This window comes from Balaenoptera acutorostrata, chromosome 11 (genome assembly GCF_949987535.1).
Source record: "Balaenoptera acutorostrata chromosome 11, mBalAcu1.1, whole genome shotgun sequence".
NCBI classification, from domain to species: domain Eukaryota; kingdom Metazoa; phylum Chordata; class Mammalia; order Artiodactyla; family Balaenopteridae; genus Balaenoptera; species Balaenoptera acutorostrata.
Window position 1 is genome coordinate 18,270,659 of NC_080074.1, and position 25,264 is coordinate 18,295,922.

Below are 25,264 nucleotides of genomic sequence, written 5' to 3' on the forward strand. Positions count from 1 at the left end.
CTTGGAGAAAAAAACAAATGAGAAAAAAAAAGTTTAAAAATGAATAAAGAAAACTGAACACAGTCAGCTGTCTCAATTCCCCTCTCCTCTTTTCCTTTTCCCATTGTCTCCACACAACCAGATGGGACGGAGGGTGAGGCAGGGCTGTGAGGCAGACAGGGTCAGGGGATCTGCTGACTAAATGCTGGGCAGATGCTGAGTTCCCTGAGGTGACCGAGAAACGTACTTTGAATCAACCACTCAGTGCTGTAGCCGAGAAACACACACAGAGGGGAGGAAACGAAAAAGGAGCTATAAGAACTGCTAGTGGGAGGTCTGACGTCCACAACATGTTTAAAATCCAACTTCTGTAATGGGAAAATGGCCTAAATAAGATCCGTCATCAGTACATTTAGCCAGAAATCTGTAACTGTAGGGTTAATACCTCTTTGGGATATGGAGCAGAAACACTTCTGCCCAAATTCCACCAAGTACAGTCAACAGGAAAAGCCAAAACCATGTGGTTTTTACATGAAAATCCTTCACATCCACCTGTGTTCAAACATAATAAATTATGATATTAACAGCTTTCTTTAAAAAAGTAATTACCACAAGAGTTAAATTGTTAAGTGTGGAAAGACTTATTTTTCCCATGAATATAGTTCTTAGGAAGGGATAGATGCATAACACACATGAAAAATAAAGCTGTAGTATTTTGTGATTTTAGCTTAAAACAAAAGCTACCCCCCAAAAAGTCTTAAACAAGCGCTAAATGTTTCCCATTGCAAAAGATCTCAGCTCACTCAGACCAGCACACAACGGACTAAATAAAGACATTTATTGTTTTTCCCCATTTCAGCTGTGCATCTGCCTCCATGATGAAGAACAGTGGAGATCACGCTGTACGACCAAGTTCCCTGCAGTGGAATATTCCTCCAACAGGCTGGCCAGGTAGCCATTTCATCATCGGTGGTATAGTGCCTGGGAGCACGCCTGGCCAGTGGTGACCACTTGCTTTGGGGAGACGCTCTCTCCCCGGGACAAGCCTAGGAGCCACAGTGCGCCGTCCCAGCAACGAGCCGCCTTATTTGCACACAGTGGCCATGACTTGCTTTTGGATAAAAATTGTCTGCTATCATCTCTACTTTCACTAACACGGCGGAGAAAAAAATAAAAAAATAACCAACATGAGAAAGGTTGACAGTGAGAATAAGAAAACCTACAAAGGAAAGGCCATGCAAAAACTGCTTCGACGGTTCCATCACCACCCACCGCGCGGGCTTGAGGCTGGTGACTTCATGGACGCCCCTCTGCGAAGCTCTGCCGAAAGTCAGTTTCGAGTGCGTCATGCTGACCCCAGTGCGATGCTGCCTGCCACCCACGCGTCACCTCCGGCCCATGAGATCCAAGGGGGCCTCGGGGCTATAAGCACAGGACACGTGGCTGCTGAAGCCCGAGAGCCTTCCACAAACTTCGCCTTGGACTTGGGCAAGAAATACGTCAGTGGTTTGGAGTCCTGGCAGCAGCACCCACACTGGGGCTTAACCTCAGCAACCGGTCTGGAGGATGTTTCCCCCCGAGCGCTTGGTCACCGACAGTGTCGTGAATACCTGCAGGGGAGGAGACAGCATGAGACTCGGACACCGGCGCAGAAGTTAACTGGGCGCAGCTCAGATAACACCACGGGACTAAGAATGACTTGGATGACTACTTACAACAGAGATGTAATATGACCAAGGTAAGCATTTCAAAACCAAGGTGAAAGAGAAAAACATGTAGCTTATATCTAACAAAGCACTTATTTGCACGAGGGTGATTAAAATAATACCCTGGTTGTTTATCAGTTCTCTAAAAGAAATGTACCATGAAATATTCTGGACACACAGAAAGAAGTGAAATGTACTATCACAAACACCGTTGTGCCCACCCAACTCAGGGAGCTTCATAACACACGGTTCGAGCCCCATGTGTATCCCCTTCCTGATAACTTTCTCCCTCCCCGCCCCTTGACTGGTGCTTTTCTTTTGTAGGTTTTTAAAAACTTAATATGCAAATGGCAAGATGGTATATACATCCTCTTCTGCTACCTGCTTTCTTGGCTCAATACTTTATTTCTATTATTCATGCATATGGACACAGATAGCTCTAATTCTTCCATTTCTCACTGAAGAGTATTCAATTACTATAGTATACGATACCATATTAGAGTATAGTATATATACTATAGTAGTGGTCCCCAACCTTTTCGGCACCAGGGACCGGTTTCATGGAAGACAATTTTTCCATGGATGGAGGGGGGCGGGCAGGAAGGGGGTGATGGTTCAGGGAGTAATGCAAGCGATGGGGAGTGGGAGATGAAGCGTCCCTCGCTCATCTGCCGCTCACCTCCTGCTGTGTGGCCCGGTTCCTAACAGGCCATGCCCAGGGGTTGGGGACCCCTGTACTATAATATTCAATTACTCAAATAGTGAGTATATTACAAATTACATACCCAGGCTCCTTTTGCTGGCCACTCAAGCTATAACCAATATGCTATCTGCAATGTGCTGTGACATTCTGGTACATCTCCCTGCACCTGGAGCTACAGGTACAATTGCTGGGTGGGAGGGCAGGTGCAACTCTGACTTGGCTAGACTTCCAAAGTGCCTGACCAACTGATGCTCTCATTTGCAGTGACTGACAAGTTCTCCTGGTTTCACATCGTTGAAACATTGGTCCTTGTGGACTTAGAGCCTAAGATCTTTAGGTGGCTTTGATTTGCTACTACTCAGGATTGATCATACAAAAAAAACAAGGCCTCTCAAACCTTAAAGCCTGTTCACGCTGATTAAAATACACGGAAATTACAGATTCTAATTTGGCAGGTCTAGGGTGGGGCCCAGGAATCTCATTTTTAGCAAGAGTCCCAAGTGATTCTAATGCAGGTTGCCTAAAGACCACAGATTAGAACTTCTTGAGGAACACCAGTGTAGGCAACGCACTGAGAATTTAACGCAAAGTCCAAAGCCTAGAAGCCCATTGCATGGTAAACTAACCATTGGTTGCTTAACTTTGTAGTTTCCCCAAACAGGAAACCTGCAGCTCTCCTACAGTTTATCTGTAACAGTAACTCTCTAAATTGCCAAATCCAGAGGACACCTTGCCGCTTTCATTTCTCAGCCTCTCTGGAGCATTTCTTGTTGTCGATCTCACTGACCTTCTAACAATTCTTTCTTCTTTTTGTTTCCGTGAAAGCACTTTTTCCTGTTTCCTTCTTTTGTGGCTATTCCTCAGCCATGGCTTAGAGGTGTGCTGCTGAAACACTGATTTTTTTTTTTTAATAAATTTACTTATTTATTTATTTTTGGCTGCATTGGGTCTTGGTTGCTGCACGCGAGCTTTCTCTAGTTGTGGCGAGTGGGAGCTACTCTTCGTTGCACAGGCTTCTCATTGCGGTGGCTTCTCTTGTTGCGCAGCACGGGCTCCAGGCACGCGGGCTCAGTAGTTGTGGCTCGTGGGCTCTAGAGCACAGGCTCAGTAGTTTCGGCGCACGGGCTTAGTTGCTCTGCCGCATGTGGGATCTTCCCCCCGGACCAGGGCTTGAACCCATGTCCCCTGCAGGCGGATTCTTAACCACCGTGCCACCAGGGATGTCCCTAAAACACTGATTTCCCCCAGCCCTTAGGGTGGTCAGAGCCCCAGGGCGGGTGGGCTGCAGAACCAGGTGCCTGATCTGCTTATTCCAGTGTGCTGCCCAAACAATGCCACCGTCCACACGTGCACGTGCATGAACAAGGCCAGGCAGCATGGCCCTAGGGGTCCTTCCTCAGCTCTCTCCCCTTTAGATGCTTTCGTCATGGTCTCATTCAGGCAACTACTCCCTTTTTGGCAGATGGCTCCCAGTGAATGGCAGCGCCACTACTTGATTGACCAGGCCACGCGCCACGCATCTAGAATTGACCCTTAATTCCTCTATTTCCATTACTGCTGATGTATCATCAATTAATAAGTCTTAGATATTTCGCTTCTTTTCTGTCAAATCTGATCCCTCTTCATGTTAACCCTGACTGAACTGTGAGATTTTTGTTAGTTTCCAAAACATATGGTGCCTTCACCTCCCTGTGATGACACTGTGTGGACCGCACATTATACATTCCCGCCCTACTGGACACGGACATGGGGGGCCGGGGCTTGCTCTGGCCAAGGACACACGTGGAAGTGGGAAGCATCACTCCTGAACAGAATCCTTGGGCACCAAGGTGCTTTTCCTATGCCTCCTGTCCCTCTGCCATTCAGCCAGCTGTGCCCCCAGGAGAGGCTGCCCCATCAGCTGGGCCCTGGAGTGATGATGGAATTGGAGCTGAGCTGCAGCTGCTCCGTGATGACCTTAGCACCCCACAAGGAATAAACCTCTGTTTTTACAGGCCAAAAATCCCCAGACAAAATCGCCACCCAAACTGATCATCTCTACTGCCCAGGCATGAAGACATAAAAGGACTTGGTGTAAAATCAATTAAACTTAGAAACTTATTTGGCTACTGAATACAATTAAGATTTCAATCCAAATCTTTTCGGTCACACCAAGTAAGCTGAAAGGTAACTCTAGTAAGATTCTGCAGAGTCCATCTGTCCTACTCTAACCCAGACCAACCTTTGAGAACCACTGAGTAAGTGTCATACTGAGACAGGAGGCCATGGCTGATGTGGGAGAGAGCCCAGTGGAAGCGAGACTCATCAAGTGCTTGTACCACTGTCAGCACACCTGGACACGCTTTCTGGTCAGCTGCATTCTCTGATTCCTGAGAAACAACTGGTCTCCTGACTTTTAATACAAAGAGGAAAGAGCACAAGAAATCGAGGCCACTTTGACTTATATAGGTCAAAGCAACAGGAATCAGCATCAAAAATACTTGTGAATAAAAGGGGAAAATACTTTTGTGTAAAGGAGGAACAAGACTGAGAAAAACCCGTGGTCTATTTTAGCCTTAAAAGCAGCAATAAAGCCTTTTGTCTTCCTATATATCAGCAGCACCTCAAAAAAGTCAGACCCAAGTAATAATGGCTAGTAAAACATTTAAAGTATGAACCCAGAAGAAAAATGTGTGAACAACTCGCATCCAAAAAAACAGTAATTATAACAACAAAAGGTTCATCCTTATTAATAAAGATATGTGAAAATCCTTGAAATAGTTATCTTTCATACTTACTAAAGAAAAAGTTACACTGAATTTTGCAACCTTTTCATTAGCACTCAAATTCAACGCTGATGACAATGTAAACTAGTACAATTCTTTTTTGAAAAGCAATACAACTCCTTTGTTTAAAAAATGTGTGACTGTGGATGAGGACTGAAAGATAATATGCGATAATGAAAATAGCTGTGTTAGGATGATGGTATCACGGGCAATTTAAAATACCATCAAACATGCTCTCTTTCCAATTTTTATAAAGGAAGAAAAATAATGAGGCAGGGAATACATTAAAGCAAATTCCAGGCTTGTGAATTTGCAAGCTTATGTTTTATTTCTCAGGAATTCATTTAGAAATAGAACTTGTAGGACATGTGGTTAAAAAACTAAACCCATCAAAAATGGAAACAAATTAAGGGGGGAAAAAAGAGCTCTTACCAATAGCCAGGACATGGAAGCAACCTAAATGTTCATAGACAGATGAATGGATAAAGACGTGGCACATATATACAATGGAATATTACTCAGCCATAAAAAGGAACGAAATTGAGTTATTTGTAATGAGGTGGATGGACCTAGAGTCTGTCATACAGAGTGAAGTAAGTCAGAAAGAGAAAAACAAATAACCGTATGCTAACGCACATATATGGAATCGAGTTACTGATGAACCTAGTGGCAGGGCAGGAATAGACACAGATGTAGAGAACGGACTCGAGGACACGAGGACACGGGGGCGGGGTGGGGGAAGGGGAAGCTGGGACGAAGTGAGAGAGTGGCGTGGACATACATATGTTACCAAATGTAAAATGGATAGCTAGTGGGAAGCAGCTGCATAGCACAGGGAGATCAGCTCGGTGCTTTGTGACCACCTAGAGGGGTGGGATAGGGAAGGAGGCTCAAGAGGGAGGGGATATTGGGATATATGTATGCATATAGCTGATTCATTTTGTTGCACAGCAGAAACTAACAACACTGTAAAGCAATTATGCGCCAATAAAGATATTTTTAAAAAAAAAAGAGCTCTTATCTTTTTTTCTTATACTGGAAAACATGCTGATGTTAAAGAGATGGGGGAAGCCGAACTGCTGTTGTTGGTTAGTCTAAACGGAAAAACTGATGGGGTCAATTCTTACACAGAGTTTATACGTGCAGAGTTGCTTTAGAATTTTCATAAAAATGCATTTTAAAAAAATGAGCAGAGGCAGCTTTTCGATCCCAGCACAAAGAACACTCACAAAAGGGCAAATGCGGTAGGCATGTACCTCACACATTTCTTATCTGGCCAACACCTCCCAGCTTCACAAGACCCCCTTCACTGAAGACTGTGATTATGCTGACTATTAATAAAACAAAGCTTCTGATGTCTGGCACTAAAAGTCATTTTAAGACATTTCACAGGGTCTTCTCTCTGATGCTCCTTCTTCTTGAGCCATTTTTTTTTCTCTACAAATAAACTTAAGTTGAAATTATTACTCAAAATGATGTGTAATCAGTTTCCTATTCAACTATTACTGCTCAGATGTCCAGAATAAACTATCACCACACCGTCCTCACACTGAATAACGCTCGTGCCATCACTGACGCCCCAGGCCTTAAGACCCCCTCTCGTACTGACACCAAGGGGCCTTCAGTCAAAACAAGAGTAGTGCCTCCTCCTCCTCCAGCAATTCCAGAAGGAAACCCTTTGGAAACTATTTTGCTCCAAAAAGCAAAGCCTCCACTGAGGAATTCATCAACTTTTGTAAGCAATTACTTCTGAGAGCCAAAAGTTGTGCAACTGTCCAGGTTATTTTATCGAAATGGTACAGAAGAGTTCATTCTATGAATCATTCTGCAAACCACCCACAGCTGGCACGGGAGCAGGGCTAGTTCTAAACACTTGAAAGCAATGCCCAGGAGCAATTTTCAAATTATTACTGTTTCTAATCCATCCAATGGACTGACATTTGTGAAGTCTGATAAAAATGATTAGGAAACAAACTTTTAAAAGGCATGTAAAATTACAACCCCGATTTTCTATTATATTAGATACTGTCAAATTACCCTTTAAGTTTCTAAACCTTTTTCTTCATTTCCATCCTGACCTCATTATGGACTAGTAACAAACATTCTGTGGACTGCATTTTGAGTGGCACTCCTCTACAGCACATGGCTGTTTGCTAAAAAACAAACAGAAAAAACAACCAGTGGGTCCAATAGCAAATCCAATTACATACTATGCCAGCCAGAACTCAGCATTTAGCAAGACTGTCCCTAAAAATCCCCTACTGATCAAATTTTACTTTCCCTCAATCAAGAAGCTTTAAGAAAGATTTCTACAGTCAGGATTTTGTCACAAGTGTTTGGTTTTTCAAAATCTAGTTTCTAAGCAAGTTGCTCAAAACCAGAGGTAAAAGAAATCACCAGAGGAGCTCTCTCGAAATATACCTCCTTCCTCCACCTCCCCTCTCCCCAAAATACTGTAATGATGACTTTTTAGTCAAGCCACATCTTCTGTAATGAAATACCCTGGGGAAAACCAGCTAACACACGCAGTTACTGAGTATCTGCCGAATGCCAGGGACTCCCCTAGACACTTTCCGCACAGCACGGCCCACTGGCCCTGTGAGTTACAGCATCTCCACGTCAAATGCTGTGGGAAGGCGTGCAGAGCATCGTCTGCCCCGCGTGGTGCCTCGGAAGCCAGCCAGCCTGAGTTTGGATCTCGGTTCTGCCACTTCCAAGCTGCCAGGTCACTCAACCGCTCTGTCCTCACTTCCCTTGGGTGTCAAATGGAGGCACTCCTGCCACCCGCCCCGTGGGGTTCCTGTAAGGACTAATAAGTGAGTCAGCACGCGGAGGGCAGGGTCCTGACAGTCAGTAAGCCCTCAGGAACCTCGGCGCTTCCGCAGTGGGATTCCCCGGGAAGCTGCTCTTTCTACGGCTGCTCCCTACTGCAAGCCGCGACCGCTCCCTACTGCAAGCCGCGACCGCTCCCTACTGCAAGCCGCAAATGTGAACCACGCTCAGTTCTTCCCATTTCCAAACAGTGGGCTAGTGCGATCAACTCCATCTCCTATTCCCTCTCGCCTGGACTGTGTCTTCTGACACACACTGCCACGACCCCGGTTCAGGGCCCTGCCCCCACCCGCCTCCAGACGTGCCTCGGGGGACCTCTCCCCACAGCGCAGCCGGAGGGATTTCTCTCAGTAAGGTGTCTGATCACGTTCCCCCCACCCCCCAACCCCGACCCAGCTTTAAACCTCTCTCAGCTGAACTGCAATGGCCCCCGGATAAAGTCAAAATATCCTGCCTTGGTTTATGAGGCCATGACCTTCCTACCTACTTCTCCAGAATAATTTTATTATTATTTTTTTTACCCCTCTCTGAGCTCTTCAAGCTACAGCAGTACTGAGGGACTTTCAGGTCCCTGAATAAGCCATGATCTATTCCACAGAGTTATCTTATTTGGTGTTCCCTCTGACTAACACCAATGCATTCTCTTCCTCTTAGGCAAGAACCACCCCACAACCTGCCCCAAACCCCACTTGACACGTGCCCCGACCCCAGGACTCGTCACACTGGACTGGCACTGGCACTTCCCTCACCCGCCTCCCTGCTCTGACTCACATCCTAAATCCTCGCTGCTCCCCAGGGCCTGGCACAGTGCCAGGCACATGGCTGCACAACAGATGCGCTCAGGGAGTGACAAAATAGCATCCAGGGTTTTAATCTCGTTAATCAGCCGCCAGCTTGGAAAAAAGAAAACAGAAAAAAGCCCTATCAGAGGAGTAGAACATTCACCTCTGAGCTTCAACGTCATAAGAGAACCAACAAACAGGTGGAGAGGCACAGTGGCAAACATCAAGACTTAAAAAGGGTTCCCATGGTGCCAGGTGTACTGCGGGAGCAGGCCTTTGGCTGATCTCCCTGCGGGCCCGGGCTTTAGGAGGACACCTGCCTCTTCACTGCACCTCTCTGCCCAGCTGGCAGTCATCCTGCCAAGATGTTGCCACGCTCTCACTGCTGCTGGGTCACAACACAACACAACATGACACGACACGATACAACACAACCAAGTGAGGCAGCAGGAGGCAAGCACACGTCAGCCTTTTCAACCAGCCCACTGAAAACCGAATTCAGATTAAAAAATTAGACACTCGCATAACCAAGTTGGGAAGTTACGTCTTTATCGCTGTTGGAGATGACTGTTGTTATTTTTAAGTATCTTAGACTTTTAAATATACTCACTGTCGTGGGTTGAATTAAGTCTCCCAGAAAGATGTTCAAGTCCTAAGCCCTGGTACTGTGCACATGACCTTATTTGGAAACAGGGTCTTCGCAGATGTAACCAAGTTAAAATGAAATCATGCTGGATCAGCGTGGGCCCTAATCCAGTGACTAATTATCCTGACAATAGGAGGGAAATTTGGCCTAGATACACAGGAGATAAGATCACTTGAAAAGCGGAGGCAGAGACTGGAGTGATGCATCTACAAGCGAGAAATGTCAAGACTTGTCGGCAACCCCAGAAGCTGAAGCAGCAAAGAAGTCATCCTCTCTAGAGCGCCTTTGAAGGGAGCACAGCCCTGCTGACACCCTGATTTCAGACTCTAGCCTCCAAAACTCTGAGAGAATAGATTTCTGTTGTCTTCAAATGCCCAGTTTGTGGTGGTTTGTTACATCAGCCCCAGGAAACTAACACACTAAGTTTTCTTGAAAAAAAAAAAAAAATTAAGTTAATTGGCTCCTTCCCTAGACAGTCTCAGTCATTACACTGAATAAAAGACATACTGCCTGTTCTTTAAGCGCTTTTAAAATCTATTCTCTTTTCAATTTTTATTTATAATTTTTGAAATTTAGCTTTACTTCACAAGAACAACAGTTTTCAAAAAAAAGAAAAAAAAACACATAGAACAGAAACACAGAACAAAACAACACATACACACAAAGTTTTCTATGAATAATGCCACTAAACAGGTGCATGTTAATACAGAGGAAGACACTATCCCTACTCAGGGAAAAGGCAAAGAAAAAGGAAATGAGAACATTTTTCCAGGCTGCAATTCTCAGCTCCATACCTAAGCCTCTTTATGAGATAACCTCTCCCCACCTCCCAAGTTCTCCAGCTAGACACTTTTTTGGTTTCCAGGCCCTACTTAGTGGTATCACAATATTCGACTGTTGGAATGAGCACTGACAGGCATGAAGAAACACTGACACCCAGAGGCCCACACTGGTCAATTTCCAGTTCTACTGCCATTTGCTTGATCTTTTACAAGCCTCACTTTCATTCTCATTCTTTGATGTCAAAAGCTCACAAGGTAGACATCATTTAGCCTCCAGGTAGCTCAGGGATAACTAGGGTTGATGCTCTTTCTGGGTACGAACGGCATTATTAGCTGACTGCCATGAAAATAATTTAGGACACATGATAAATTAAAGATGTGAGGCACATCTCTATAAAGCACTCTCACCATTTTTACCATTTAGCATGACGGTACTATCCGGTTACCAGGAATGAGAAACACGTGAAAGAGAAAAAATCATTTCTAGAGACAAGGCTTCCTTTTGAGATATTCTCCATCACTAATAAGCTCTAAGGAGGTAAAAGTAGCTCGAGTACATTAGAAAGAACACTAGCTGCAAGTCCTAGATCTGCCCCCTGTAAGCCAGGTGACGGTCACTTTGAAACAGAGCCTTTAAAACGTAGCGACCCACCTCTGCACAGACGGGGTGGATTCCGATGGTGCCGTCCAGCTGGTCTTTGGTCAGCCCGCACTTGAGAGCTGCTGCGAAGCCCTGGGTAACTTCTCCAGCATTTGGACCCAGTATGTGGAAGCCCACAACACGTTCCTAAGGTACAAGAAAGTAATACAATTATGCGGCTTTCCCCCCGCTTAACAGACTGGAATATTTCCCCAGTCTAATCTAAAACCCCCATTCAGAAATGGCCAAGGCTTATACTAATGCTTGCTGCTAAAAGCTGTCTAGGCTGAAGATACTCCAACATGGGCCAATACAGAGTGTGTGGTGACATCAAGCAAGAAGGAAAAGACAGGAATCGGCCATGGATGATGATGAGGAAAAACAAGAAAAGCAAAAATGTGTGCAACCCCATAAGCACCAATATGTTCTGGAAAATGTTTTCAAAGGGCTGCTCCACTGTGCCCTCATCTCCTCTATCTGATTGTCTCAAAGCTCCAGATAAACGACCTGTGGTAGCTGAAACATTTAAGAGCAATCATTCAAATTAAAAAATCATTTACACTAAAGTTTTGGGGGTAGATAGCACAGACTTAAGATCCTTCCAATGTGAAAACATTTTTTAAAAAATTTTTTTATTGGAGTATAGTGGTTTACAACGTTATATTAGTTTCAAGTGGACAGCAAAGTGAATCAGTTATGCATATACATATATGCACTTTTCTAGATTCTTTTCCCATATAGGCCATTACAGAGTATTGAGTAGAGTTCCCTGTGCTATACAGTAGGTCCTTATTAGTTATCTATTTTACATATAGTAGCGTGTATTATGTCAATCCCAATCTCCCAGTTTATCACCCCCCCCCTTACCCCCTGGTAACCACAAGTTTGTTTTCTACATCTGTGACTCTATTTCTGTTCTGTAAATAAGTTCATTTGTACCCTTTTTTTTTAGCTTCCACATATAAGCAATATCATATGATATTTGTCAATCTCTATGAATGAAAGCAAGGAAAAAAAATATTTGGCAACTCTGAAATACCTGTGTGGGAATTATTTTGGATAAATTCTAAATCCCAAACTCAGGCTACCTCTGCCAAGAGCAGGGAAGCAAGCCTGCTGCGTTCTACTGCACAGACTTTCTGAGCCGGCTCGGGGCTACTGCATCCAGTCCAGCACCCTCACAACAGACCAGGTAGCCCAGGCGGTGAGGTGCAGAGCCTTATCTAAGGGGCAGTGCTCCTGGAAACAAACAGGAAGGGCATTCTGTATGTGATGCGTTCCATGTTAGACTCTTACGTTATTCATCCCGACAGTCAGGGGTTGTGTATATGGATAAATAAAGCACAAAATATACTAGGCTCTTAAAATATGCTACATTTACATGTAATAATATGGATAAATCTCAAACTGAGATTCAAAAAAAAAAAAAAAGTGCAGGCTTCTATTTAGCTGAGGATACCACTCTTCTTTAAACCACATTGTATAACATTTATGGTAAGTAATAGGCAGCAAACATATAAAAATATGAACAGGTGAGAGAGTCCAACTTGAGGACAGCGCTGCCTCTGGAGTAGGGAAGGAGCGAGGGGCAGAGGACCAAGAAAGAATATGAAAGACAGCACCGGCACCAGCTAGTGGTTAACAGCATGGATTCTGCGTTGCCTGGGACTGAATTCCAGCTCTGCCATCAACTAGTAAGTACCCTGGCACAACTACTTAATTTCCACACTTCAGTTTCCTTGTCTATGAATGCGGATAACACTAGCACATACCTCATAGGGTTATGTAAGGATTAAATAAGTTCATACGTGTGGACCATTAAGTAGTCCCTGGCACATTTCAAGTGTTCCATTACATATAGGCTATTATAAACTGCCTCTGTGATGGTTTATCTCTGATAAGAGGAAAGCTCTGAAGCAAATACACCAAAATGTTAATATTCATTTGAGTCTAGATGGTAGGTACATTCCCCATCCCTTTCTGTAAATTTTAAATATGTCGTGTAAAAAAAGAGTAGCACACAAAAAGCATAAAAGCCTGGTAAGCAAGTATTATCTAAAACCAAGCACATTTAGACGGCGTGAAGTGACCGACTCAAAATGAATAAAGCAAGCCCCAAGGATGGTCAAGTTCCAGAAGCAAGCTTTTGTACGAGACGGCTCATGACAAAAGAGCAATGACAAGTATTCCTCTCTTCTAATACTCTTTTTTAATGCAAATAACTGACAACAATGTCATCCTATTTATCGCCTCAGTCATTTTAATTAAGGTGAGTTTACCGGTAATGAAAATTATTTTTCACATTATATAAAAAATTCCATTATTAAAAAATATGCCATTATATAAAAAATGCCATTATTTTTCACATTATATAAAAAAATGCCATTATATAAAAATGACATGGCAGTTCAAAAAAAAAAAGGACAAAACAACTGGATACAGTTAAAATTAAAGACTTGCTTGGTGTGAAAGAAACTTTTGAGGTTTCATTGATTGCCTTGTGCAAATGAAGTATCTCTTGCTAGACATGAGGCTGCCAATGAGAACGTCTGACATTTTCTCCTTTTCTCCTTTCTCTTCTACAGTAGCATGGTATCTAATGTATACTCATACAAATGACTTTTTTAAAACTTATGTCTAAAAAGATAAAACTCTACATGAAATTGTTCTCTATGTCAACTCTGTATAGCTTGTTAGAGGTTATCCTAGTATGTCCATTTTTTAAATGCATCTATGATGATCTTTTTTGTAGAGGATCCAGGTTTTCCTAGAACCTTGGGTTCTACAGAAAGCAATCTGCAACTGTGCTACTGTGTACAGTGGCAGTTTCTAAACAGGATATATCAGTTAATTATACTCAAATCCCAAGATAAGAAAATGAGTTTATTAGCCTTTTAACATATGGATTCTTTAGCACTGTTTATAGTTTTACTGGGGACACTTTTTTTTAAAAGTAAGATCTCAGCTAAGTTAAAAATACCAATTCTCATAAAGATTCAATCCACATAGGTGAGGGATATCAGGAGGTACAAACTTCCAGTTACAAAATAAATCAGTCACCGGTATGAAATGTACAGTGTGGGGAATATAGTCAGTAATTATGTAATATCTTTGAATGGTGATACATAGGATACAAACTTGGGTTATTACTGTTCTTTTTTGTTTTGTCATTATTTGTAGACAGTCGATGGCTTCATTGGTCCCCTCTAATAAACACAAGCAGTTCTCAAGTTGTCCCTCTGGTTCCTTCCTCCAGAAAGTTCTGACTGCCTGCCCACTACATCCACTGCAGAGGGGAGTCAAGCAGTGTCATCATGGGCCTCGCCCTGGGATAATGTCCCAACAGGAGACCTACAGGTTGAACACTAAAGGAATGCAATGTGTGTACCATGTGAAAAATTAGTAGAAAGGAGTAAATAAGATTAGCACTTACACTGTCTTTGATATTGCAGACTATTTTTGCATAACATTTGTTGTTATCTCTTGATGGAATCGCCCATTCCAATGGCCAAAAGTAACTATGGAAAACCTAAGAAGAGGGAAGCACAATTTAGACCCATCATCTTAAGAAGTATGTCTGTCAAACATGAGTTGTGGTGTGAAGACGGTGGAGGCTCTTTAATGTTTAATTATTAGACTTCCATTAAACAATAAAATTCATGGAATACATAGGAACCTGGTCAGAAGGTAAATAACTTTAAACTCATAGTTGACAAGCCCTTTTGCTATAAGCTCATCCCTTAATTACATTCAATTACATTTCAACCTCCAACGAATAAACCTCATGTAACAACAACAAGAGCAAACAAATGAGAGAAAGAAGCCATGTAATTACTTGCTGTCTTGCATTAGGAAAAAAACAAAACAAAAAAACACCATCTAGCTACCTCATAGGAATGACAACTTTGGGCAAGAAACAAGTAAGGTGCCAGGAACAATTATAGCAATTATCTAGTTCTTACTTAATACCTCCAAAAACATTTTCTCCTCTGAAATTATTCACCAAAAGTACTGAAGGAGAGAAGGAAGGAGAGAGGGAAGATGGTAGATAGAAGGACAAACAGACATCCTTACTGATATTTCGTAAACTTAAGTCCTGGATGACTAAAGGGATTTTTTCCTCCTCCAACTGCTAGCCTCAATTCAAAACATATATGGTTGGCAGGACCTTTTAAAAAGTACTGATTATGTAAACATTATATAACATTCTTTTATCTTGTAATATGATGTGATTTTTTTTTAATGTGGGTTACAATACTTAATGTGTAGTACTGCAACAATTACACCCAGAAAAAATTGATTAAAGCAATTACCCCCAAAGGCTATCAACTGCTGCGTTGTAAACATAAGCCTATGAGTAACTGTTTCCTATTTCCCTTGCATTTCACAAGATTTCAACTCAAATGCATTGTTTTTATAATAAAAAATGCAAATTCTAATAAAACGAATGCCAAAGATTATCTGTGAAGAAATACAGAATATATATATTAAGAACCTTAAAAATTTTTTTTTTTTTTAAGGATTTTCTTATTTATTTATTTATTTATTTATTTATTTATTTATTTATTTATTTTTGGCTGTGTTGGGTCTTCGGTTCGTGCGAGGGCTTTCTCCAGTTGCGGCAAGCGGGGGCCACTCTTCATCGCGGTGCGGGGACCGCTCTTCATCGCGGTGCGCGGGCCTTTCTCTATCGCGGCCCCTCCCGTCGCGGGGCACAGGCTCCAGACGCGCAGGCTCAGCAATTGTGGCTCACGGGCCCAGCTGCTCCGTGGCATGTGGGATCTTCCCAGGCCAGGGCTCGAACCCGTGTCCCCTGCATTAGCAGGCAGATTCTCAACCACTGCGCCACCAGGGAAGCCCCAAGAACCTTAAAATTTAAATACCTTCTGATAACAATCTATCCTCAGCAAAAAATCAGAGTAAGAGACAATGAGTAGCAAAGAGATTCAAAATTCTATTTATAACAGTGAAAAACTGTAAATAATCTAATAAAAGAAAGGCTTACCAAATTACCGTACAGTACCCCTAAAAGGAAATATTGCACAAGTCATTTTTAAAAGCGGTGTTTTTAGAGGGAAATTGCTTGTGACTTAACATTAATTGTAAAGTACGACAGAAAACTGCACATAACTTAATCATGCTTAAACTAAAATATATATACCTACACAAAATTATACACACACACAATATATAACATATAAATACTTAGAGATTAGAATATGCAAAAATATTAATAGCAGTTACCTTTTCATGAATTAAAATTTGTTTTCATATTTTCCTAATTTTTCAAATTTCCTATGAGGATATACTATTTTTTACAATCAGAAAAGAAGTGTGTTTTTGTTTTTGTTTTTGTTTTTTTTATATATAGTTTTAAATTTCACTTGATAACAATACTTTCATTCACTGTACAATCACTAATAGACACAATATCTAGAAATATTACAGACAGGAAAACAGTGAAAATTTGATATTTTAGGCTGAAAATCAGAAAGAGGTTTGGCTGTCACATGTAGAAAGCTCCTATTTAATACAGTCAACTCATGTTTAGCATTCCTAATGGAAAAGATGAACATAACAAATTATATCATTTTATTATTTTTCAATCCAAAAACTAACTTTCCTAATTTTAGAATGCAACGTGTGATTTTATTAAAAAAAAAAAAATCATAAGAAGAAGGATTGCCTTCCAAAGCACGTTGGCTTTAGGATAATATTTTATTTTATTTTTTTTTGAATTTTTGAATTTTTTTTGTTTGTTTTGTTTGTTTTTTTATACTTCAGGTTCTTATTAATCATCAGTTTTATACATCAGTGTATACATGTCAATCCCAATTGCCCAATTCAGCACACCACCATCCCCACCCCACCGCAGTTTTCTCCCCTTGGTGTCCATATGTCTGTTCTCTACATCTGTGTCTCAACTTCTGCCCTGCAAACCGGCTCATCTGTACCATTTTTCTAGGTTCCACATACATGCGTTAATATACGATATTTGTTTTTCTCTTTCTGACTTACTTCACTCTGTATGACAGTCTCTAGATCCATCCACATCTCAACAAATGACTCAATTTCGTTCCTTTTTATGGCTGAGTAATATTCCATTGTATATATGTACCACCTCTTCTTTATCCATTCGTCTGTCGATGGGCATTTAGGTTGCTTCCATGACCTGGCTATTGTAAATAGCACAGCAATGAACATTGGGGTGCATGTGTCTTTTTGAATTATGGTTCTCTCTGGGCATATGCCCAGTAGTGGGATTGCTGGATCATATGGTAATTCTATTTTTAGTTTTTTAAGAAACCTCCATACTGTTCTCCATAGTGGCTGTATCAAGTTACATTCCCACCAACAGTGCAAGAGGGTTCCCTTTTCTCCACACCCTCTCCAGCATTTGTTGTTTGTAGATTTTCTGATAATGCCCATTCTAACTGGTGTGAGGTGATACCTCACTGTAGTTTTGATTTGCATTTCTCTAATAATTAGTGATGTTGAGCAGCTTTTCATGTGCTTCTTTGCCATCTGTATGTCTTCTTTGGAGAAATATCTATTTAGGTCTTCTGCCCATTTTTGCATTGGGTTGTTTGTTTCTTTAATATTGAGCTGAATGAGCTGTTTATATATTTTGGAGATTAATCCTTTGTCTGTTGATTCGTTTGCAAATATTTTTTCCCATTCTGAGGGTTGTCTTTTCGTCTTGTTTATGGTTTCCTTTGCTGTGCAAAAGCTTTGAAGTTTCATTAGGTCCCATTTGTTTATTTTTGTTTTTATTTCCATTACTCTAGGAGGTGGATCAAAAAAGATCTTGCTGTGATTATGTCAAAGAGTGTTCTTCCTATGTTTTCCTCTAAGAGTTTTATAGTGTCCGGTCTTACATTTAGGTCTCGAATCCATTTTGAGTTTATTTTTGTGTATGGTGTTAGGGAGTATTCTAATTTCATTCTTTTACATGTAGCTGTCCAGTTTTCCCAGCACCACTTATTGAAGAGACTGTCTTTTCTCCATTGTATATCTTTGCCTCCTTTGTCATAGATTAGTTGACCTATTAGGTGTGTGGGTTTATCTCTGGGCTTTCTATCTTGTTCCATTGATCTATGTTTCTGTTTTTGTGCCAGTACCATATTGTCTTGATTCTCTGTAGTATAGTCTGAAGTCAGGGAGTCTGATTCCTCCAGCTCCGTTTTTTTTTCCCTCAAGACTGCTTTGGCTATTTGGGGTCTTTTGTGTCTCCATACAAATTTTAAGATTTTTTGTTCTAGTTCCGTAAAAAATGCCATTGGTAATTTGATAGGGATTGCATTGAATCTGTAGATTGCTTTTTGGGTAGTGTAGTCAATTTCACAATATTGATTCTTCCAATCCACAAACATGGTATATCTCTCCACCTGTTGGTATCATCTTTAATTTGTTTCATCAGTGTCTTATAGTTTTCTGCATACAGGTCTTTTGTCTCCCTAGGTAGGTTTATTCCTAGGTATTTTATTCTTTTTGTTGAGTGGTAAATGGGAGTGTTTCCTTAATTTCTCTTTCAGATTTTTCATCATTATTGTATAGGAATGCAAGAGATTTCTGTGCATTAATTTTGTATCCTGCAACTTTACCAAATTCATTGATTAGCTCTAGTAGTTTTCTGGTGGCATCTTTAGGATTCCCTATGTATAATATCATGTCATCTGCAAACAGTGAGTTTTACTTCTTCTTTTCCAATTTGTATTCCTTTTATTTCTTTTTCTTCTCTGATTGCTGTGGCTAGGACTTCCAAAACTATGTTGAATAGTAGTGGTGAGAGTGGACATCCTCGTCTCATTCCTGATCTTAGAGGAAATGCTTCCAGTTTTTCACCATTGAGAATGATGTTTGCTGTGGGTTTGTCGTATATGGTCTTTATTAGGTTGAGGTAGGTCCCCTCTATGCCCACTTTCTGGAGAGTTTTTATCATAAATAGGTGTTGAGTTTTGTCAAAAGCTTTTTCTGCATCTATTGAGATGATCATATGGTTTTTATTCTTCAATTTGTTAATATGGTGTATCACATTGATTGATTCACGTATATTGAAGAATCCTTGCATCCCTGGGATAAACCCCACTTGATTGTGGTGTATGATCCTTTTAATGTGTTGTTGGATTCTGTTTGCTAGTGTTTTGTTGAGGATTTTTGCATCTATGTTTTTAATTTTTTTATACAGCAGGTTCTTTTTTTTTTTTTTTTTTAAATGAAAGCTTCTTTATTTATTTATTTATTTTTGGCTGTGTTGGGTGTTGTTTCTGTGCGAGGGCTTTCTCTAGTTGCGGCGAGCGGGGGCCACTCTTCATCGCAGTGTGTGGGCCTCTCACTGTCGCAGCCTCTCTTGTTGCGGAGCACAAGCTCCAGACGCGCAGGCTCAGTAGCTGTGGCTCACGGGCCTAGTTGCTCCGCGGCATTTGGGATCTTCCCAGACCAGGGTTCGAACCCGTGTCCCCTGCATTGGCAGGCAGATTCTCAACCACTGCGCCACCAGGGAAGCCCTATACAGCAGGTGCTTATTAGTTATCCATTTAATACATATTAGTGTAATATGTCAATCCCAATCTACCAATTCATCAAGAAAAGAAGTGTTAATAATGTGTTACTGATAGACTGATATTACCTGTTACTACTAAAGCATATAATAAAGAAAAGATTAAGAAATTTAAAATAGACTTTTATATTACAAAATTTACTCTGATTCACAAATCTGGTCTTTTAGAAGGTTTTACTGGAAACTTTTTTCCCAAGTGATTTAAAACAGCAGACCCTTTGTGCAGCATTATTTGTATATATAAAAGTAGTTATTTCGTGTGCATTTTCTTTGACTATATACAGGATAAAAGGTGACTGGCAAAGTTAGTATAAATTAGAGGGTAATGGTAGAAAAAAAAAGTTAGTAAGACAGTAGAAATGTAGGTACTTTTTAGTTTCCTTCCTTGTATTTTTAACCATATAAATAATAAAAAGAAACCAGTAAAAGTGGTTTTAAAAAGTAGAACTAAGTATTACTGGGTCAACTGATAAAACTGATAAATGGAAGGCAGGTCAGATAAAAGTATTGTATCAACATTACATTGTCTAAAAAACAGTAACCACTGTGTGGTTATACAGGAAAATGTCCTTGTTCATAGGAAATACACATTAAAGTATTCAGGGGTAAAGGCGCATTCAACTTACTCTCAAATGGTTCAGGAAAAAGAAATACACACAGATGCACAAAGACAGAGGAAGAGAACATGCAAAAAAGTATAAAACAAATGGGCAAAGTGTTAATAATACATGAATCTGGATAATGGGTATACAGAAATTCTTTGGGCTATTTTTCAATTTCTCAGTATGCTGAAAGTTATTTTAAATTTTGGGGGGAAAAGTAGTAGTAAAGAGTAGAACTTACCTCAATATTTTCTTCCCCGAATTTCTCCACAGCTTTCTCTTCAGAAAGACCACAAGCACCATATTCCAAAGGAGTGAAAATGGTCGTTGGAACATTTTCATAGTCACACTGTTTCAAAATGGAGGTAAAGAGTTATGACAGAAGGAATTGTAACTCAAAAGAGCATATACTTCAAAAAGGTTCAAATTTAGGAGAGGAAAGCAGACTAATAAAAACTTACTATGCTGACAACCATTAACTGATGTGATAAAATTTCAGCAGAGGTTTAAAGTCTGTTAATACTAGTCATGAACAAACGATTTGCATGGCTTCTCCACCCATCTACCAACAGATATTACAAGGACATACTTTTTCTCCCTTAAATAAAGCAGCCAAAAACAACACCAGTGCACCCAGTGCTGAAAGTCTCCTATTATTAGTGGCAGAAGTTAACAGACTTTATTGGAAAATCAATCAGGCAATACAAATCAAGAGCCATAAAAACATTTAATAATTTTTGGTCCAATAACACCACTTTCAGAAATCTATAATAATAATTTAATATATAGCAAAAGCCACATGCATTAATTGAGCAATGCCGCAGTTCTCATCAATAGTGGCAATATTGGAGTGGCTTTAAAATGCAAGTAAGGAAGTGATTCTGTAGTACTTATTTTCCATGCAATCTTATGCAGCCATTAAAATGGTAAGGAAGACCACAGCAACAAAAAAGTTCATGATTATGACAGTATTTCCAAAGCACATTTTAATAGGCATAGATGACGGAAGGGTTCTGAAGTCAAACAAGTTTGTAAAATGCTTTATTAAGCAAATAAACAGGTTTCTCAACTATCAGATTCCTCAGAGCCTTTGATATGTTGATGTGAATTGTGAAAAATGTAATTATATAAGTGCCAAATATGTTTGCCAATGCTATTTGGTAAAAACCTACCCAGTCACATAGAGGTGAAGCCTAAATTTAAGGTAAGCACTTAAAATATGAAAAATACAATTCTCCCTCTCTAACACAGTAGGGTGAAATTTTTAAAATGTGCCTCCCTCTAGAAATAGCATATATAGTCTTTTTTCTCTAAACAGAGCACAAATCCTTGGAATTCCGATTCAAAAGTAAAGGCAGACATCCGCTTACAGCCATAATGGACCAGGTTTACTTCCTGTTTTAAACAACTAAAGAACGGGACAAATATGAAATACTTTTTAAGACACTGGCTGGTAGGGTGTGCAGCACTGTGGTCCCTGTGAGAAGGGAAACAAATGAGGTGAGACCAGCGATTGCTCTAGTCTCTAGTCTCCTGCCCAGAGCAGTTTCCAGGGCTTGGTGCAAAGAGAGGGAACAGAGTGCAGGGTCTTTCTGAGTTATGGAGACAGAGATCCAAGTTCAGGGAAGCCAATGTGGCCCGAAGCTGCAGGGCAGAACACCAAAGTGGGTGGAGCTGCACAAAGAGAACTTAAGATCTGCAGAGAGGGCCTCCTGAGATTTGGGCTGAGTACTGATCTGTAAATGGATGCCAGAGGAAAGCACTCAAGGGTGAGGAAAGAACCACTGGAAATCAGTGAGCCCCCAAATGACCAGAGCTCTTACAGGACGGGAATCAGTTTCTGTTCCCACAGGCCAGAGTAGAGAAAGAGTTCGTAGTAAGAGGAACGAGGCAGGGTCCTTGGAAGGGTAACAACTGAGTAGTGGAACTAAATTGGGCCTAAATGAAAGGCTGCTGTTGACAAACCCTAAAACAGCTGAAAAGCAAGCTACACAAGGATAAAATTAATCCCATGTAACATAAAGGACCACCAGAACAAAGTCCAACACTATATAAAGGAATTCAACAAAACCCAGCCCCCAACAGTGTAAAATGCACAAAGTGCGCATCCATCCAAAGTAACACGACATGCAAATGAGCAAGAACACACAAACTAATACCAAGAGGAAAATCAATCAAAAGAAATAGACATTGCAAAAGAGATAAGGGGATTAACAGAGGACATTAAAAGAGCTATCATAGGGACTTCCCTGGTGGCGCGGTGGTTGGGAGTCTGCCTGCCAATTCAGGGGACACGGGTTTGATCCCTGGTCCGGGAGGATCCCACATGCCATGGAGCAGCTGAGCCTGTGTGCCACAGCTACTGAGTCTGTGCTCTAGAGTCCGCGAGCCACGGCTACGGAGCGCGCGTGCCGGAATTACTGAAGCCCGTGCACCTACAGCCCATGCTCCACAACAAGAGAAGCCACCGCAATGACAAGCCCGCGCACCACAACGAAAAGTAGCCCCCGCTCGCTGCACTACAGGGAGCCTGCACACAGCGGCGGGGACCCAACACGACCAAAGATAAATAAATAAATAAATAGTTAAGAAAAAAAAAAGGAGCTATTATAAATGTGTTCTGTAGACTCAAGAAACTAGAGAAAAATAGGAATCCGCTGAGGAGAGAAAAGGAAAATATATTTTAAATAAGTAAAACTCATAGAGATGACAGAAACTGCTTGAAGTGCAAACTACACAGAATGGGATTTATATCCCAAGACAGTGCAAAACAAAAGATCAGTGGACTTGAAGACATTGCAATAGGCTCTCTAAAAAAATAAAGCACAGAAACAGGGAGAAAAAACATGAACAGAGCATTAGAGACCCGTTGAGGGAACCAACATTCATTAATGTGAGGCTGAGGGGGAAAGCAGAAAAATTAATTGAATGGCTAAAAAATTTCCAAATTTGATGAAAACTATGAACAGATAAACCCCAAATCTCTACACACCACCAGCAGAATGCCAAAACATGCAATGATCAAAATGCCAAAAAACAGTGATAAAAAGAAAATCTTAAGAGGAACAAAGATAAAAATGATGGCATATTCTTTTAGAATCTATGCAACCAGAAGACAATGGGCAAATATTTAAATAAACACTGTAAATCTAGAATTCTATATTCAGCAAAAATATCTTCAAAAAAAATAAAGGCAAAATAAACTTAAAAAAAAAAAAAAGCCACGGAATTCCCCTTGAGCAGACATGCACTAAACAACTGTTAAAGGAAGTTCTTCAGGCAGAAAACGGTGTATCAGACGGAAATCTGGATCCACATAAAAGACATTTTTTCTCCTTGGTCTAAAAATTCAGTTTCCAATTGGCTTAAATAGACTATTGTGGCCTAGCCTGAGAAACATAATCCTTTTTTTTTTTTTTTTTTTAAAGATGGATGGTTTTCTTTCTTTTTTTTTTTATTAATTTATTTATTTATGGCTGTGTTGGGTCTTCGTTTCTGTGTGAGGGCTTTCTCTAGTTGCGGCAAGTGGGGGCCACTCTTCATCGCGGTGCACGGGCCTCTCACTATTGCAGCCTCTCCCGTTGCGGAGCACAGGCTCCAGATGCGCAGGCTCAGTAATTGTGGCTCACAGGCCTAGTTGCTCCGCGGCATGTGGGATCCTCCCAGACCAGGGTTCGAACCCGTGTCCCCTGCATTGGCAGGCAGATTCTCAACCACTGTGCCACCAGGGAAGCCCTAATCCTTCTTTTTAATACTTTATTTGGATAAAACACTTTGCAGTTTTCACAATAAACAACTTAATAAGCTTCTAGAACACAACCCATTCTCAAGTTGCAGATATGTGTACCGTGGTTTCTCTATAGTTTCCACATAAAATGGTTTTACATTTACTGTAAAATTGAACTAATTTACAAAGCACCACTTTAAGTAATAATAAAGATGCTAACATTTGCTATTTGTGAAAATAAAAGTAATTCAAGTGTTTGAGAGCAATTCTAAAACGATCCAAGAGACAACTACTGGTCCTTGGAGATGACAGCTGGAGTGCCCATCACACTGGGTTCTGAAGCTGGTACATGTGCCTTATCATCTGGCTTTTTAAAGAGCTTAGTGGAATGTCCATCATCTACAGGCTGACTCAGCTTTATGGTCTGTTCTGTTTTTGAAATGATAAAAACATTTTTTTTATTCCTTCATTTATGTACGTTCCCAAAATAACAGAATATTTAGTGGCAAATATTTTTAGCAGCTTTGAAAATGACTTTAATCATTATTGTTAAAAAGACTCATTTAAATTTTTCCAATATATTTTCCACTTCATTTTTTTTTTAATTTATTTTTTATTTATTTTTATGGCTGTGTTGGGTTTTCATTTCTGTGTGAGGGCTTTCTCTAGTTGTGGCAAGCGGGGGCCACTCTTCATCGCGGTGCGAGGACCTCTCACTATCGCAGCCTCTCTTGTTGCGGAGCACAGGCTCCAGACGCGCAGGCTCAGTAGTTGTGGCTCACGGGCCTAGTTGCTCCACGGCATGTGGGATCTTCCCAGACCAGGGCTCGAACCCGTGTCCCCTGCATTGGCAGGCAGATTCTCAACCACTGCACCACCAGGGAAGCCCTCCACTTCATTTTATTTAGTAGAAGCACCTCTGTACTTGGTGGTGGATTCTTTAAGTCTTGAGACATCTGCTCTATCCTCAGCACGCTTTATAATCCATACTTCCCAAATCTTCCTTATCTCTTAGACGATACATTTTCATGGTTAAGACAGCAGTACCTACAATCAGATGTGGACTGGATTTATGCCTTGGCTGCCTCCAAGCATTGTGACCTTGGACAATTACCTAATTTCCTGTAAGATGTCAGCATTTTCCACAGCTGCCCTAAGGTGGAACGAGGTATGTGTATACAGCACTTATTAGCACAGTGCCAAGCACGTCAAACATAGCCGCTCTCTGTCGCCTTTCCTCCCAACACTCTTACGAAGCAATGAATATGTTATCAATTTTGAGGGAAGGCACAAACACCCATGATTCAATTTGGGTTCTCTTAAAATCCCAGAACAGATTTAATTTAGGCAGGTGTTTATGTTAAGCTGAATTTTTCAACAGAGAGCTGCTCCTTTATAAAAGGAAGGAAGGAAGGAAGGAAGGCAGATGTGGATCCTCTGACGTTCTCAGATATGTGGGAATGTTCTAATTAATGCATACTGGACAAAATTAAAAGGATTACGCAGTTCTTTAAAAACAAAACAAAAATGTGTAATTTCC

The 25,264-nt window shown here is 41.0% G+C and overlaps 1 protein-coding gene across 2 annotated transcripts in view; it reads right to left on the minus strand.

Moving 5' to 3' along the window:
* Window positions 1–800: 800 nt before the first annotated feature.
* Window positions 801–25,264, minus strand: part of TXNRD1 (thioredoxin reductase 1) — a 61,136-nt gene continuing 36,672 nt past the window's right edge. For both annotated transcript variants that reach the window (XM_007165754.3, XM_007165755.3), the window contains 4 exons: window positions 20,239–20,346; window positions 14,269–14,364; window positions 10,848–10,982; window positions 801–1,589 (listed from right to left, as the gene is read on the minus strand). In XM_007165754.3, the coding sequence (XP_007165816.1) occupies window positions 1,527–1,589; window positions 10,848–10,982; window positions 14,269–14,364; window positions 20,239–20,346 (402 nt within the window). In that variant the 3' untranslated portion in view covers window positions 801–1,526. The remainder of the gene's footprint in view (window positions 1,590–10,847; window positions 10,983–14,268; window positions 14,365–20,238; window positions 20,347–25,264) is intronic.